The sequence below is a fragment of the Lynx canadensis genome, chromosome D2 (genome assembly GCF_007474595.2).
Source record: "Lynx canadensis isolate LIC74 chromosome D2, mLynCan4.pri.v2, whole genome shotgun sequence".
In the NCBI taxonomy this organism is placed as follows: Eukaryota; Metazoa; Chordata; class Mammalia; order Carnivora; family Felidae; genus Lynx; species Lynx canadensis.
The window spans coordinates 73,914,510-73,927,963 of NC_044313.2; the positions used below are offsets into that span (position 1 = coordinate 73,914,510).

Below are 13,454 nucleotides of genomic sequence, written 5' to 3' on the forward strand. Positions count from 1 at the left end.
ATTTACTTGGTTGGGGTCACACGATCGTAGAACATTGGAGCTGCTCAATTTCACTACAGTGACTCGGCACTTTCTGCCGTACGTGCTTTAAAATACACACGATTTGCTGTTCCTTACTCCCGGGGTTGATGTAAAAGTAAATTTAGAAACACTTCATGTATTAGAAAATGCTGAAGTATGCCGAACAACCTCAGGAAAGAAGGAGGGCTTACCGTCATGACTCTGAGAACTCCCCCGCCATCATTTACTGTCACTTTGTGCAGATTTCTTGACACGAGGCCCTGGAGGTCTTGGCTCTCCCACACGATTGTACCTTCAAAGCTCTTTTTGTGGAAAGATGAAGTAGAGTCAATTTCTTTATTGTTGTCATTGAGGTTTTAAGTAAGTTTTTCAAGAAAAATTAGTTTTTTTCCTAAGACCTATTGGTTAAATGTTTATCCCAGCTACTCCGACACTACCGTGGACATTTTTTGGTGTATACTCTCAAGTCATTTTTTTTTTTCATGCACATCTGAAAAAAACAAGTACAAAGAGTGTGGAGACAATTTTGCACACTGCTGTTTGCATTTCCCACTACACTGAAGCATCTCCTGAAGCTACCGCAGCTCTTACAACCATCCTTTTTCATATGTATCTAACATGCTGTTGCATGCATACATCCCGAGTCAAACACCTCCCTGCTGGCAGACATCTGGGCTCTATCAAATATCTAATATGGGTGCCTGGGGGGCTCGGTCGGTTAAGCTTCCGACTTGGGCTCAGGTCATGATCTCATGGTCCATGGGTTCGAGCCCTGCATCGGGCTCTGAGCTCATAGCTCAGAGCCCGGAGCCTGCTTTGGATTCTGTGTCTCCCTCTCTCCCTGCCTCTCCCCCACTCACACTGTCTCTCTCAAAAATAAACATTAAAAACAAAAAAATCAAAAAAAAAAAAAAAAAAAAAGCTAATAAATCACGTTTTGGTGTAAATGTTTATTTTTCCCTAATAGTTTGTTTTGTTTTAAGGTAAATTTTCTGGGGTGAAATTACAGGGACAAGAAATAGAGATATTTTGTATGGATTTTGGACACAATGCCTAGCTGTTTTATCAAAAGGAAATTATACTAATTGATAGCATCTTTCCCAATTTACAAAAATACCAACTGCACTGTATTCTTCCAAGTATGGGATATTGGTAAAAGCAAAGAAGTTTAAATCAATTTAGTAGATTAAAAAAAGTGATTCCTCATTTAATTGTGTTTCTTTTGATTTCTAGTGATGTTTATAAATTACATAGTCTCTTCTGGGAATTCCTGACTCATACTTCTTTGCCATTTAGCTGCTGAGTTTTCTATTTTTCTTATTAATCTGTATTATCTTGTAATCAATAATCCTGTGTATATATTACATGCTACAACAGTTCTTCAGAATTGTTTGCCACTTAACACTATGGGTTGTTGTTTCTTCTTTTTAAATTAAAAGGTCCATAAGTTTTATCTTGTCAAAATTGACAAGCTTTTCCTTTGTGATTATTACTATTAACTTTTGAGCTTAGAAAGTTACACTCCCCTGCCCCAAGGTTTGATACACATTTACATTCCAGTGTCTTCTAATTTCTCAGTGGGTGCTCAGCTGCTCCCTTCTACTGCTCAGGCTACCTCCACGGTCAGCCCCCCAGAGAGGCTTGCTCCAGAGATCCAACGGAAGGCAGCCAGCTGCCACCTTTTCTCTACCGCATCAGCCTTCTTTTCCTAATACCACTTACCACTCTGCTCTCCCTTGTTTACGTTCCTATTGTCAAACTAACTGCTCCCACTAGAATGCAAGCACCATGAGAGCAGGGATCTTGTCCGTTTACCAACCACTAGGTCCCTGGCACCTAGAATGGCTTGACATACAACAGGCACCTGAAAAACATGCACTCAGGTGTTGAACTCAAAATTAATTGGAATGAATTTTGGTCTAGAGCACGAGACAAAAGATACAGCTTTAATATTCTTTAAAATTTTTCACATATTAAAATTAAGTGCTTTAGTGTCTCAGTTATCCAGGATTATAAGGAAACTATACGAAACTGAATTTGTCCAACAAGCTAGGCCAATGGTTTGAAAGCTTTTTTTTTTTTTTTTTTTTTTTTAAAGCATTACAGCTTTTCTGTGGGAACAGATAAAAACACTGACAGAGTCCGGATTCCCCGCACAGTGTGTCACCTTATATTCAGCTAATGGATCCTTCTTCTGCATTGTTGGTGAGACTCCTGATATACGCTGAGCAGCTCCAGGGTTCCTGAGAGCAGGCCCACACTCATACTGCGGGTCGTCACTGCCTGACCGTGACGAAAGAGAAAGCGGTGCTGACCTCACAGGGCTGTGCGCAGGGTCGGTGACAGCACGCGCAGCACAGTGTCTTTGCTCAGCACAACAGAACTCTATGACCCCTGGGAGGAACGCAGGCAGTGACGTGCTCCTTTAAAGATCTCACTGTCTTATCTTGGAAACAGGTGCAGATAATTTCTGTGTTCTCCCTGGGTGGTCTTAACACTCTATTCAACTTGACACTGCACCTCAACTCTGTAAAAATAAACAGCAACCCCACAGAAGAAAAACACACGACCGGGGAGAAATACACCAAATACGTTGGGAAACGGATGGATAACATCATATTCTGTTAGCTTCTCTATATTTTGTCAAGTTTTCAACAGTGAATATGTATTCTTTTCATGTGTTTTCATACTTTTATGATCAGGGAAAAAAATTTTAAACTAAACAAATGTATATGACGAAATAAACTTGGGGTCAATCTTCTTTCGGGCATGAGCTGTTCCTTAAGTTTCTGAATGTCTACTATGTAGCATGCTGTGGGCTATTCGAAGATTTGAAGAAACGCAATCGCTCGTATCTTCAGATCATCGCGATGTGCCACGACAGGTTCAGTAACAAAGGAGAGCCATCCTGCTCGAGGAGTTCGGACAAAATTTCAAATGACTGTGCCAACGGAGCTAAGTCTTGAAGGCATGTGAGTCAGAAAAGTGAGAGGCAGACGAAATAACACATCAAAAGGCAGACTTGAAAGAGCACCGCATGTTCAGAACAGTGGTAAGTCCTTCAGTATTGCCGAAGCGCAAGGCTGAGGGAAGGAGAGGTAAAAGGCAGCCTAAGGTCGCCTGTGGCTGCTGTAATGGAGAGTCTGTCCTTCATCTCGAAGGCGGTGGGAGGCGCTTAAGTTTGCCAGCCCAAGAGTGACACGTCATAGCTGCGATTTAGAAAGGTCACTCCGGCAGCAGCACAGCCCAGAGCGGCTGGCAGGGAGAAGGGGAACTATCACAGGAGTCCAGGAGAGAACAATTAAGACTGCCTTCCAAGAAACTGAAGGAGACAGAAATCTATGGAAAAATACTCAAGCTCATAGACTGGAAGCATTAATGGGGTTAAAATGTCCGTACTACTCAAAGCAGCCTACAGATTCAATGCAATCTCTACCAAAATTTCAACGGCTTTTTCACAGAAATACAATAAATAATACTAAAATTTGTATGAAACCAACCAAAAAGACCCCAAATAGCCAAAGCAATCTTAAGAACGGAGCTGGGGCACCTGGGTGGCTCAGTTGGTTAGGCGTCCGATTCTTGATTTCGGCTCAGGTCGTGATCTCGCGGTTTGTGGGATCAAGCCCCACATCAGGCTCTGTGCTGAGTGCAGGGCCTGCTTGGGATTCTCTCTCTTACTCTCTCTCTGCCCCTCCCCTGCCCCCCTGCCCTCTCTCTCTCTCTCTCTCTCTCTCTCAAATAAATAAACATTAAAAAAAAAAAAAAAGAACAGAGCTGGAAGCATCATGCTTCCTGGTTTCAAACTATATTATAAAGCTATTGTAATCAAGCAGCATGGTTTTGGCAAAAAACTGACACAAAGATCAGCGGAACAGAAGAGAGAGCTGAGAAATAAACCCACACACATACAGTCAATTAATTTACAGAAGAGAAGGCAAGAATATACAATGGGAGAAAAGGACAGTCTCTTCAATAGATGGTGTTGGGAAAACGGGACAGCCACGTGCAAAGGAATGACACTAGAACACTACCTTGTACTATACACAAAAATCAACTCAAAATGGATTAAAGACATGAACATAAGACCTGATCCCATAAAACTCCTAGAAAAAAATGGGTAGTAAGCTCCTTGACACTGGTCTTGGCGATGATTTTTTGGATTTGAAACAAAAGCAAATGCAACAAAAGCAAAAATAAACAAGTGGGACCACACTGAACCACAAAGCTTCTGCACAGCAAAGGAAATCATTGACACAATGAGAAGGCAACCTATGAATGGGAGAAAATATTTGCAAGGAGTTAATATCCAAAATATATAAAGAACTCCTACAATTCAATAGCAAAAATCCAAATAATCCAATTAAAATATGGGCAGAAGATCTGAACAGACACGTTTCCAAAGACAACATGTAGGCAACAGATACATGAAAAGATGCTCCACATCACTCACCATCAGAGAATGAGGTTATCCCCTCACACCAGTTAGAGTGGTGACTACCGTCAGAGAGACAAATAGAACAAGTGTGTTGACAAGGATGTGTAGAAAAGGGAAACAGTGGCTGTAGCCATGGTGGAAAACAGTATGGAGGGTCCTGAAAAAAGTAAAAATACGACTACCCTACGATCTGGCAATTCCACTCCTGGGTATTCATCCAAAGGAAATGAAAACACTAACTTGAAAAGATATCTGCGCCACCATGTTCACTGCCTATTATTTACAACAGCCAAGACGTGGAAGCAACCTAAGTGTCCGCAGGTGAACAGATGAAGAGAATGTGATGCGCACACATGCACACACATGCACACACAGAGGAGTATTATTCAGCCATAAAAAGGAAGGAAACCTTGCCGTTTCCAACATGGATGGAACTTGAGGTCATCATGCGTAAGTGAGGTAAGTTAGACAAAGACAAATACCGTATGATTTCACTTATATGTGGGACCTAAATTTTTTTTAAAAAGCCAAAAACAAAACACTGAGCTCATAGATGCAGAGAACAGATGGGTGGTTGCCAGAGGCAGGGGCTGGGCGGATGCGCAAAACGGCAGAAGGGGGTGAAAAGGTACAAATTTCCAGCTATACAATAAATAAGTCCTGGGCATGTAATCATGTGCGGCACGGTGACCACAGTTAATAATGCTGTAATGTGTAACTGAAGATGTCTAAGAGAGTCTATCTTAAAAGTTCTCATCACAAGAAAAAAAAACGGAACTGTGGAGATGGCCGTGAAGTAGGCTTAGTGAGACCATTTTGCAGTACTGAATCATTATGTTGTACACCCGAAACCAATACGTTATATGTCAATTACATCTCCATAAAAAAAAAAAAAAGACTGGCTTCTGAGCTGAATGAAATGCTTACATTAAAGGAAACAATGTCTCTAATAACTGAGATGTGCTCTGGGGTTGAAGCTGGTAAAATCAATACCTTAAAACAATGTATCAAGTGGCCAAACCCAAAAAAGCTGGTGAAGAGAGAAATCTGGCAATGTAGCAATGTCCAGTGGGAGAAAGACACAGGAATTGGAAGATATAAAGCATCCTATCACAACCTACCTGAATGAGCCACGTCCCACTGTTGTAATCGAATTCAATGATCAAACCAAGCAAGCACCGTTCAGATTTGGGTTTTTTGGTGCCTGAGATCCCAGTTAGGAGATCCCCAGGTAGGGGTCATGACTTTCAAATTAAATAAGCTAACACCCATTCAAGATGAATGAATGGACATTCTGGTTTACAAACTGATCTTCTGTGAATTTATTCAGTGTCACTCAGTGAGAATCTGAGCATCTCCGAGTGAGCTAACCGGAAGGTCAGGACTAGACCCGAGAGCTAACTGTGAGACCCCTGGCAACGGGAGGCTGCTCTGGGTTAATCATGTGTCTTTTTCCTGGCAAAATAGTCTCTTGCCCTCGGTGTACTTTCCTCTAAAACTTTAATAGTGATAAAGTTTGGAAGAACTGATACCAGATCTGTTCAGGAGAAAGAACTGATAGGATTTAGTGAGTGCCTGGATATGAGAGTTGAGGATAAATCCCACAATTCTGGTTGGGGTGCCTGGGAAAAAAGATACTAGTACCCAATACTGAAAATACAGGGAAAGAGGAGAACAGATGGGATGGAGAGGATATGACAATAATAATAATAAATTGTATATATTATTACTATTATGACATCACCATTAGAATGCCCCTGGGACATTCAAGTGGAGAAGTCCAGTTGGCAGAAGTATGTACCTAAGAGAAATGTGGGCTATAGTTGGATTTAAGAGCCATTAGCAAACAGGTGGTGATGGATAGAGTTTGCCTTGGAAGAAGGAGTAAAACAAACAGAAAGCTGGGTATCAAATCCGAACGATTAAGAGCAAAGCGAGAGGGGCACCTGGCCGGCTCCGTTGGTGGAGCGTGAGACTCTTAACCTAGGGGTTGTGAGTTTCAGCTCCACCTTGGGTGTAGAGATCACTTAAAATCTTTTTTAAAAAGAGGAAAACGAGGGAGGAGATAATGAAGTCCCCAGGGAAGAAGGACTGGGCCGGATGTGGCTGCACCAGAAGCACGTGTATCATATAAGCAAAGAGCAAGATGCAGTCAGGTAAGCTAAGGACAGAAAGTGTGCCTTGGAGTTGGGTCCCTGGAATCTTAGTGACTGCAGTTTCAGATGAACCATATCCTAACTAAAAGCTATAACGACCAAATAAGAACGCTTCTCCTTGAAGCTACATATCTGGAAACTATGACAAAACAAGTGATTCTCTGTCCTGTCCGCTCAACGGACACTTGACGTTTATGTGCCTTGCTGTTTCCTGTGGCTCCTGTTGGCACCCAAGGGCACCCCCGGGATCGGGTTATGATAACAACAGCAACAGTGCGGACTACACTGAGGACTTGCCAGAAGAACTCATTGGCCCCCAAAACGATCCTGCTTCATTCGCTGAACTTCCACAACCCTGCGGTTACCAGGGAAGTGGGGAGCTGTGTGTTCTCCCCCTTTGCTGCACCTGTTCCTCCTCCACGTCACAGCTCAATTTCTACCTCTGGCTTCTCTCACATGCCCTCCTGGCTCTGATACAAAGGAATCAGAAAGCCAGGGATCTCTTCAGGTGAGAAACAACTTGTTTATGGCAATTCCCTGCAAAAGCCCTAAAACCCAAACAGGAGCTAGGAAAAACAGCATGGCGTAAGTTGGAAAAGTGAGATCTCGTACGTCATCTCACCCATAATGCTAGCACGCTCTCTACAACCCCTTTTCCGTGTTAATTCTTTTCTGTCCTGTTTCTAACTTCCCCTCCAAACCAACAGATGGGCTTAAATCTATAGTATTTTTGCACCTGTAAAAAACTTTAACAATTTTCTTACGGACTGAAGAAATGATTACAGCCAAAGAATTTCAACTTTCATAAACAGGAAGTGTGTAAGTACCCAAACTGCTAACAATTATGTCTCTAGTGACTCAGGTGAACAAAAAAAGTCTTTTCACTGAAATTAGTTTCAGGTTTCAACTCCACTATTAACGAAAATACGAAATTAAAGAAGTATTTTAAGAGAAGCACATAGCAGTCTCCATTTAAATTTGTGACTCCCACTGAGATTTATGCTTTAGTGAGTCACACAATGAAGACATTACAGGAGACCTGCTTACTTGACAAGCTCTACTGCTGACACGTTACTCCAGGAGACTCAAGTGTGGAGGGAATAAGATGATGAACAAATCATCTTCTACTCTCTCGAAAATGGCACAAATGATGTTTTTCTTCTGTCATTCTGTGCTGATGATATGCAGGCAAACCATTCATCGCTATCGTTTTTCCTGTGTTAATAAGCCTAATTAGGCTTGAAGCAACAAAAATGAGTATCTATGCACAATTAAACGTGATTTCAACAAAAACAGGAGTTTGTATAAAAGGACAGAATTTTTAAAGAGTGTTTTGTTTTTATAAAGCTGATATGTATTTATTACAGAACACTTAGAAAATACACAAAAAGAAGAAAATAAAAGTCATCCATAATCCTACCTCCTCACGACGAGGTATAGCCACTGTTAAATAACTGCATGCTTTAAAAATTTTTTTTTTAAGTTAATTTATTTTTGACAGAGAGAGAGAGAATGTGTGAGCGTGAGCCAGGGAGGAGCAGAGAGAGAGGGAGACACAGAATCCGAAGCAGGCTCCAGGCTCCGAGCTGTCAGCACAGAGCCTGATACGGGCTCGAACTCACAAGCCGTGAGATCATGACCTGGGCCGAAGTCGGACGCTTAACCAACTGAGCCACCCAGGCGTCCCATGCATGTTTTAAAAGAAAAAAATATTACTTAGAAGTAGTGAAAAGTAAAAAGTCAATTTTGCTTGAACCTTAAAGTGACAAGGATCACCAGGCCATGGAGATGAAAAATCTTTTTTTTTTTTTTTTTAAATCTTAACTAAGATGGCCACTCACCATCCCAACATTTAGTGCCTATTGCTAGATCACCATCCTGACCTCAGGCCAGTTTTTATTTTGAAAAACTTCAAAGCTACAGCAAAGTTGAAATTAACACCCAAATCACCTAGACTCACCAGGCGTCAACATTTGGCCACATCTGCTTTACCTCTGTTTACACATGCATTTTTTTGTTGTTTGCTGTTGAAAAACTTCAAAACAAAATGTGGACATCATGACATCCAACATGTATTTCCAAAGAACAAGGACATTCATTCTAACAGAAAGTAGTAATTTTTGTGGACTAATAAAAATTCTTAATTCCTTCCAGCTGACCAAGATAATGGGCCAGACTCCATAAAACTGATTAGCCTGAAGTTTCAAAGCTTATTTTCTTCCTCTTTGCCCCACACTGTGACTCCCTCCTCTTTTTGTTTTTTAAAGTTTATTTATTTGGGAGAGACAGAGACAGTGCATGCAGGGGAGGGGCAGAGAAAGAGGGAGAGAGAGAATCCCCGGCAGGCTCCGTGCTGTAAGCGAGGAGCCCAATGTTCCTTTCATGAACAGGACAGTCCCTACAACAAAGAATTATCTGGCTCAAACTGCTGATGGTGGCAAAATTTAGAAACTCTTTAAGAGGAAGGGGTCAGGGGTGCCTGGGTGGCTCAGTCGGTTAAGCATCCTACTCTTGGCTTTGGCTCAGGTCGTGATCTTATGGTTAGTGAGTTCGAGCCCCACATCGGGTTTGCTGCTGTCAGCCTGTCAGCACAGAGCCCGGCTTCAGATCCTCTGTCTCCCCTCACTCCCTCCCCTGCTTGTGCTCTCTCAAAAATAAATAAAAACATTAAAAAAAATTAAACAAATAAATAAACACAAACCAAAGAATGGCTTCCTCAAAAGCTGAGATCTAATACGTAGCATAGCTAAGCCACTACTCTTAATTAGAAGATACCTTTTACGGTACATCATGTAACAAAGAAAAAAGTTCATATATGAAATTAGAAGGAATACAAGGACACGGGAAAATAGGCATTCTCATATAATGCTGATGATGACTCAAACTGATACAAACTGCTAAGCTGCCCTCCAGAAAGAAATCGTATGCCTCAAAAATTCGTAGAAAGTCCAAACCAACAACTTACTCTAAGAAAACAACGTTACGTACACCAAAGAGGAAGGAGCATGAGGATGCTTGCTACTGGTTGTTGTGTAACACTGAGAAATTGGAAATTTTTTCCCGGTGCATTTTAGTTTCGCTTTTATTTAAAATGTTTTAAAGCAGAAGTTCATGTACAGGTGAAATGAAGGAGATCCCTTTCACATCTACAGAATTTACATAGATAGTTCCAACTACTCGTACTTAACTCGAAAGATCCACAGCGTACTGTAAGATGTGTTGCAAAAGTAAACAGAACCCACAAGACCAGTGGTAGGAAAATGTCTCTTGGTTAGCCTGCAGAACCGATCAGCTGTCTAGCTTCCACGTTTTAGCTCGCCTTTGACGTTGCGGCATGAACTCTACGGGAGATCTAAAGTGACTCCCAGAGATGCTTGGGAAACTGATCCCTACCGTGGTTCCAAAGCACTGAACTGAGGAATGGACTCAGAACAGACTGAACCAGCCTGGAAAGGCTGAAGCTGACGGATGAGCGATCTGTTCGTGCCCAACCGTGCAAGGCTCAGCAGCCAAACTGTGGCTTCACCGCAGGACTGATGAGGCGCTTGGCAGGTGGGTGAGGGGATCTCTAGAACACATGTGCTTAAGACTGGACCTAGAAGGATCTAGAAGGGGACAGCTCTTTTCAGACATGTTCCATAACCTGGAGAGCTTTATTCATCTTGGAATTGTGGCCGATTTCTCTGCAATTATCCTGTCTGCACTCACCACCCCCATCTTTAGATTAAGTAAACTACCTGACTTATTCAAATAGTGTCTGCATCTGGTGTTTCCATCAGCCCGTACCTATTATTATCCTTTGGCATTAAAACAGTCATGCCGTACTCTGCTAAATAAACCATGGTAACATGAATGCTTTCCAAAGAGTGTGGTTTGGCAGCCCCTGGGGCATCCTGGAGCTCCGTGGCAGTCCGATGCAGAGAGCCACATCTCTGTACATAATACACGCACTGCGGTAGCTTCACCTACACTCTGGAGGGCTGTCCTCATACAACAAAAAACAGAGTGCCTGTCTCTGCAGAACGTAACCTGGCCTATGAAGGACTGAACTGGTATCACAGCCTCTTCCTTATCCCCCATACCTCGGGCAAGATGAACTGCTCCACAGGCTTGTACCACAGCTTGTTCACCTGCACACCACAGCTCGGAGGACTAAAACGGGCCACGAAGAGGGCCTCCTACGAATGGGGGGGGGGGGGGGAGGAGGCAAGAAATAGGAAAAAAACAAAAAGAAAAGACTTCATGTTAGTACATCTGCAGCAAGTTTGCAAACATCTTCTGTCTTGGTCAGCATAATTCTCGATGGCCCAGCCACAGTTAATACAGGTCTCCTGTCACTTAGACATCATTTGCGTTTTCCAGTGAAATCGTGGTTATTTTTTTTTTTTTAATTTTTTTTTTCAACGTTTATTTATTTTGGGGACAGAGAGAGACAGAGCATGAACGGGGGAGGGGCAGAGAGAGAGGGAGACACAGAATCGGAAACAGGCTCCAGGCTCTGAGCCATCAGCCCAGAGCCTGACGCGGGGCTCGAACTCACGGACCGCGAGATCGTGACCTGGCTGAAGTCGGAAAATCGTGGTTATTAAGTAGGTATTTAAGATAACGAAAGTTGTCATGAAGTTCTAAAACACTAACTAGGGGCGCCTGGATGGCTCAGTTGGTTAAAGCATCCGACTTCAGCTCAGGTCATGATTTCGCGGTTCCTGAGTTCGAGCCCCACATCAGTCTCTGTGCTGACAGCTCAGAGCCTGGAGCCTGCTTTAGATACTGTGTGTCAGCTCTCTCTGCCCCTCCTGCACTCATGCTGTCTCTCAAAAATAAATAAACATTTAAAAAAATGTTAAAAAAATCCGAAAGTAATCCTAATTTCTAGATCAGGATAACAGTGGAATCCAGAGACCTGCTGTTTTAGTTATGTGTTTTGAGTTTTTGTATCAGTGAAACTTAACCACAATAAAACATAAACTCCCATACCTGAGTCATTTCATAAAGCTCTCTCACTGTAATCATAATGGCTGGAAACATTAGTAGGATTTGTTCCCTCCTGCTTACATTTATGTAATTAAGCACATTCACTAACTACAGATTCTTTAGAAAAGGCAGGAATAGGACAAAATGCAAAAAAAAATAAATCTAATCTTAAATTGATTTACATATTTACTGGTTGCTCTCTAACACCGTATCTGTTACTAACAATTAACGTTCAAAATAATACAAAAGTAAGTTTAATGATGTCTAAAAAAACTGAGTTCTTCTATAGATAACAATTCTATAGATAACAATTATGAACACTGGACAAAACCAAAAAAAAAAAAAAAAAAAAGATCTGAAGGCATTGGAATGTGAACAGGCTGAAACTGGAGGAAGATCAATACTAGGAAGTATGGCACATTAAAAAAAAAAAAAACATTTTTTAAATGGTTCTTAGTCTGAAGGCACACCTTGCAAGGGCAACTAGAAATTCTAATTAAAAACTGCCATTATTCTGGTTGAAAAAAATCAAAGGACAGAGTTGGGATAAACACACCAGCTACAAAGTGAGGAAAATCCTGAAAAGTAAAGGGTCAAAAAGAGAGAATCCTAAATTCTTCATATAAATTCTGCCCAAATCTGTGGCTGACTCAGAATCATGACAGCCACATTCAAAACGGAATCCAAGTAGCCCATCAAAGTCCAAAAGAACTGAACAGAGATTTCAGCTGCTGCCCATTGCAAAGGAGAAAAAGTCTAAAGTCTCTTTCAGCCAATGTAGCTGCCTGCCTAAAACAAAACAAAACAAAACAAAAATCAACACTCTGCATGGAATATAATTGGATCCAGAGATCCTGCAATGAATTATTCACAGTATCTAGGATATAATCCAAAGTTACTTGAGAAAAGATACACAAGGAAAATGTTATCCATGCTCAAGAGAAAAGATGATAATCAATGGAGACAGATTTCAACATGGTTCAAATACTAGAATAAGCAGACAGTATTTTAAAGCCATTATTATAACTAAGGTCAAAGCTGCAAAGAAAATATGGTCAAATATGAATGAACAGGAAATTTCAGAGAAATAAAACTACAAAAGAGAGTTAAAGGGAAATTCTGGAACTGAGAAGGACAAGATCTAAAATAAATTCACCGGCGTAACAGCAGACTTGAGATGCCAGAAGAGTCAGCGAATTTGAATACAGATTAATGCAAATGGTCAAATCTGAAAAACAGAAAAAGGTCTACCACACACGTAATCGGAATCCCGAAATCAGTGGAGAAATGGGGTTGAGCAAAATTTTCTGAAGACGTAATAGCTGAAGGTTTCCCAAATTTGGTAAAAGACAAACTTACAGATTCAAGAAAGTTGGCAAACCCTAAGCAGAATAGACACAAAGAGAAAGCCACACCAAAGTGCAACACAATCTAGCTGCTTTTAAAACCAAATATAAAATCTTCACAGCAGCCAGGAAAAGCAGGCAAAAACCACATAACATATATCCTCCCGGGGGCAGTATGAAAGCTAGTTGGCCGAACACCAGACACAATGGAGGCCAGAAAATACTGAGCTGACATCTTAAAAATATTGAAGAGAAAAAAAATCAATCCATAATTTCTATATCCAGAAAATATTCCATAAGAAAAAAAGGAGGGGGGGGGACAGAATAAAAGCAAAATAAAAACATTTTCAGAAAAACGAAAACTAAGCAAATTCATTACCAGTAAACTTGCATATTCAGGAAACTTCAATATTCAGGAAGGAATGAAGAGCACCGGATAAGGTAAATATGTATGTGGGCAAATATAAAAGATTATACCTTCTCTAAATTACTTTCATACACATTTAACTGTATTTTTTT

The 13,454-nt window shown here is 41.2% G+C and overlaps 1 protein-coding gene across 1 annotated transcript in view; it reads right to left on the reverse strand.

Annotated features, from left to right (window-relative positions):
* Nucleotides 1-13,454, reverse strand: part of B3GALNT2 (beta-1,3-N-acetylgalactosaminyltransferase 2) — a 58,495-nt gene that overhangs the window by 16,375 nt on the left and 28,666 nt on the right. The window contains exons 5-6 of the mRNA XM_030335375.1: nucleotides 10,698-10,793; nucleotides 213-323 (exon numbers count right to left, since the gene is read on the reverse strand). Coding sequence (XP_030191235.1) covers nucleotides 213-323; nucleotides 10,698-10,793 — 207 coding nt within the window. The remainder of the gene's footprint in view (nucleotides 1-212; nucleotides 324-10,697; nucleotides 10,794-13,454) is intronic.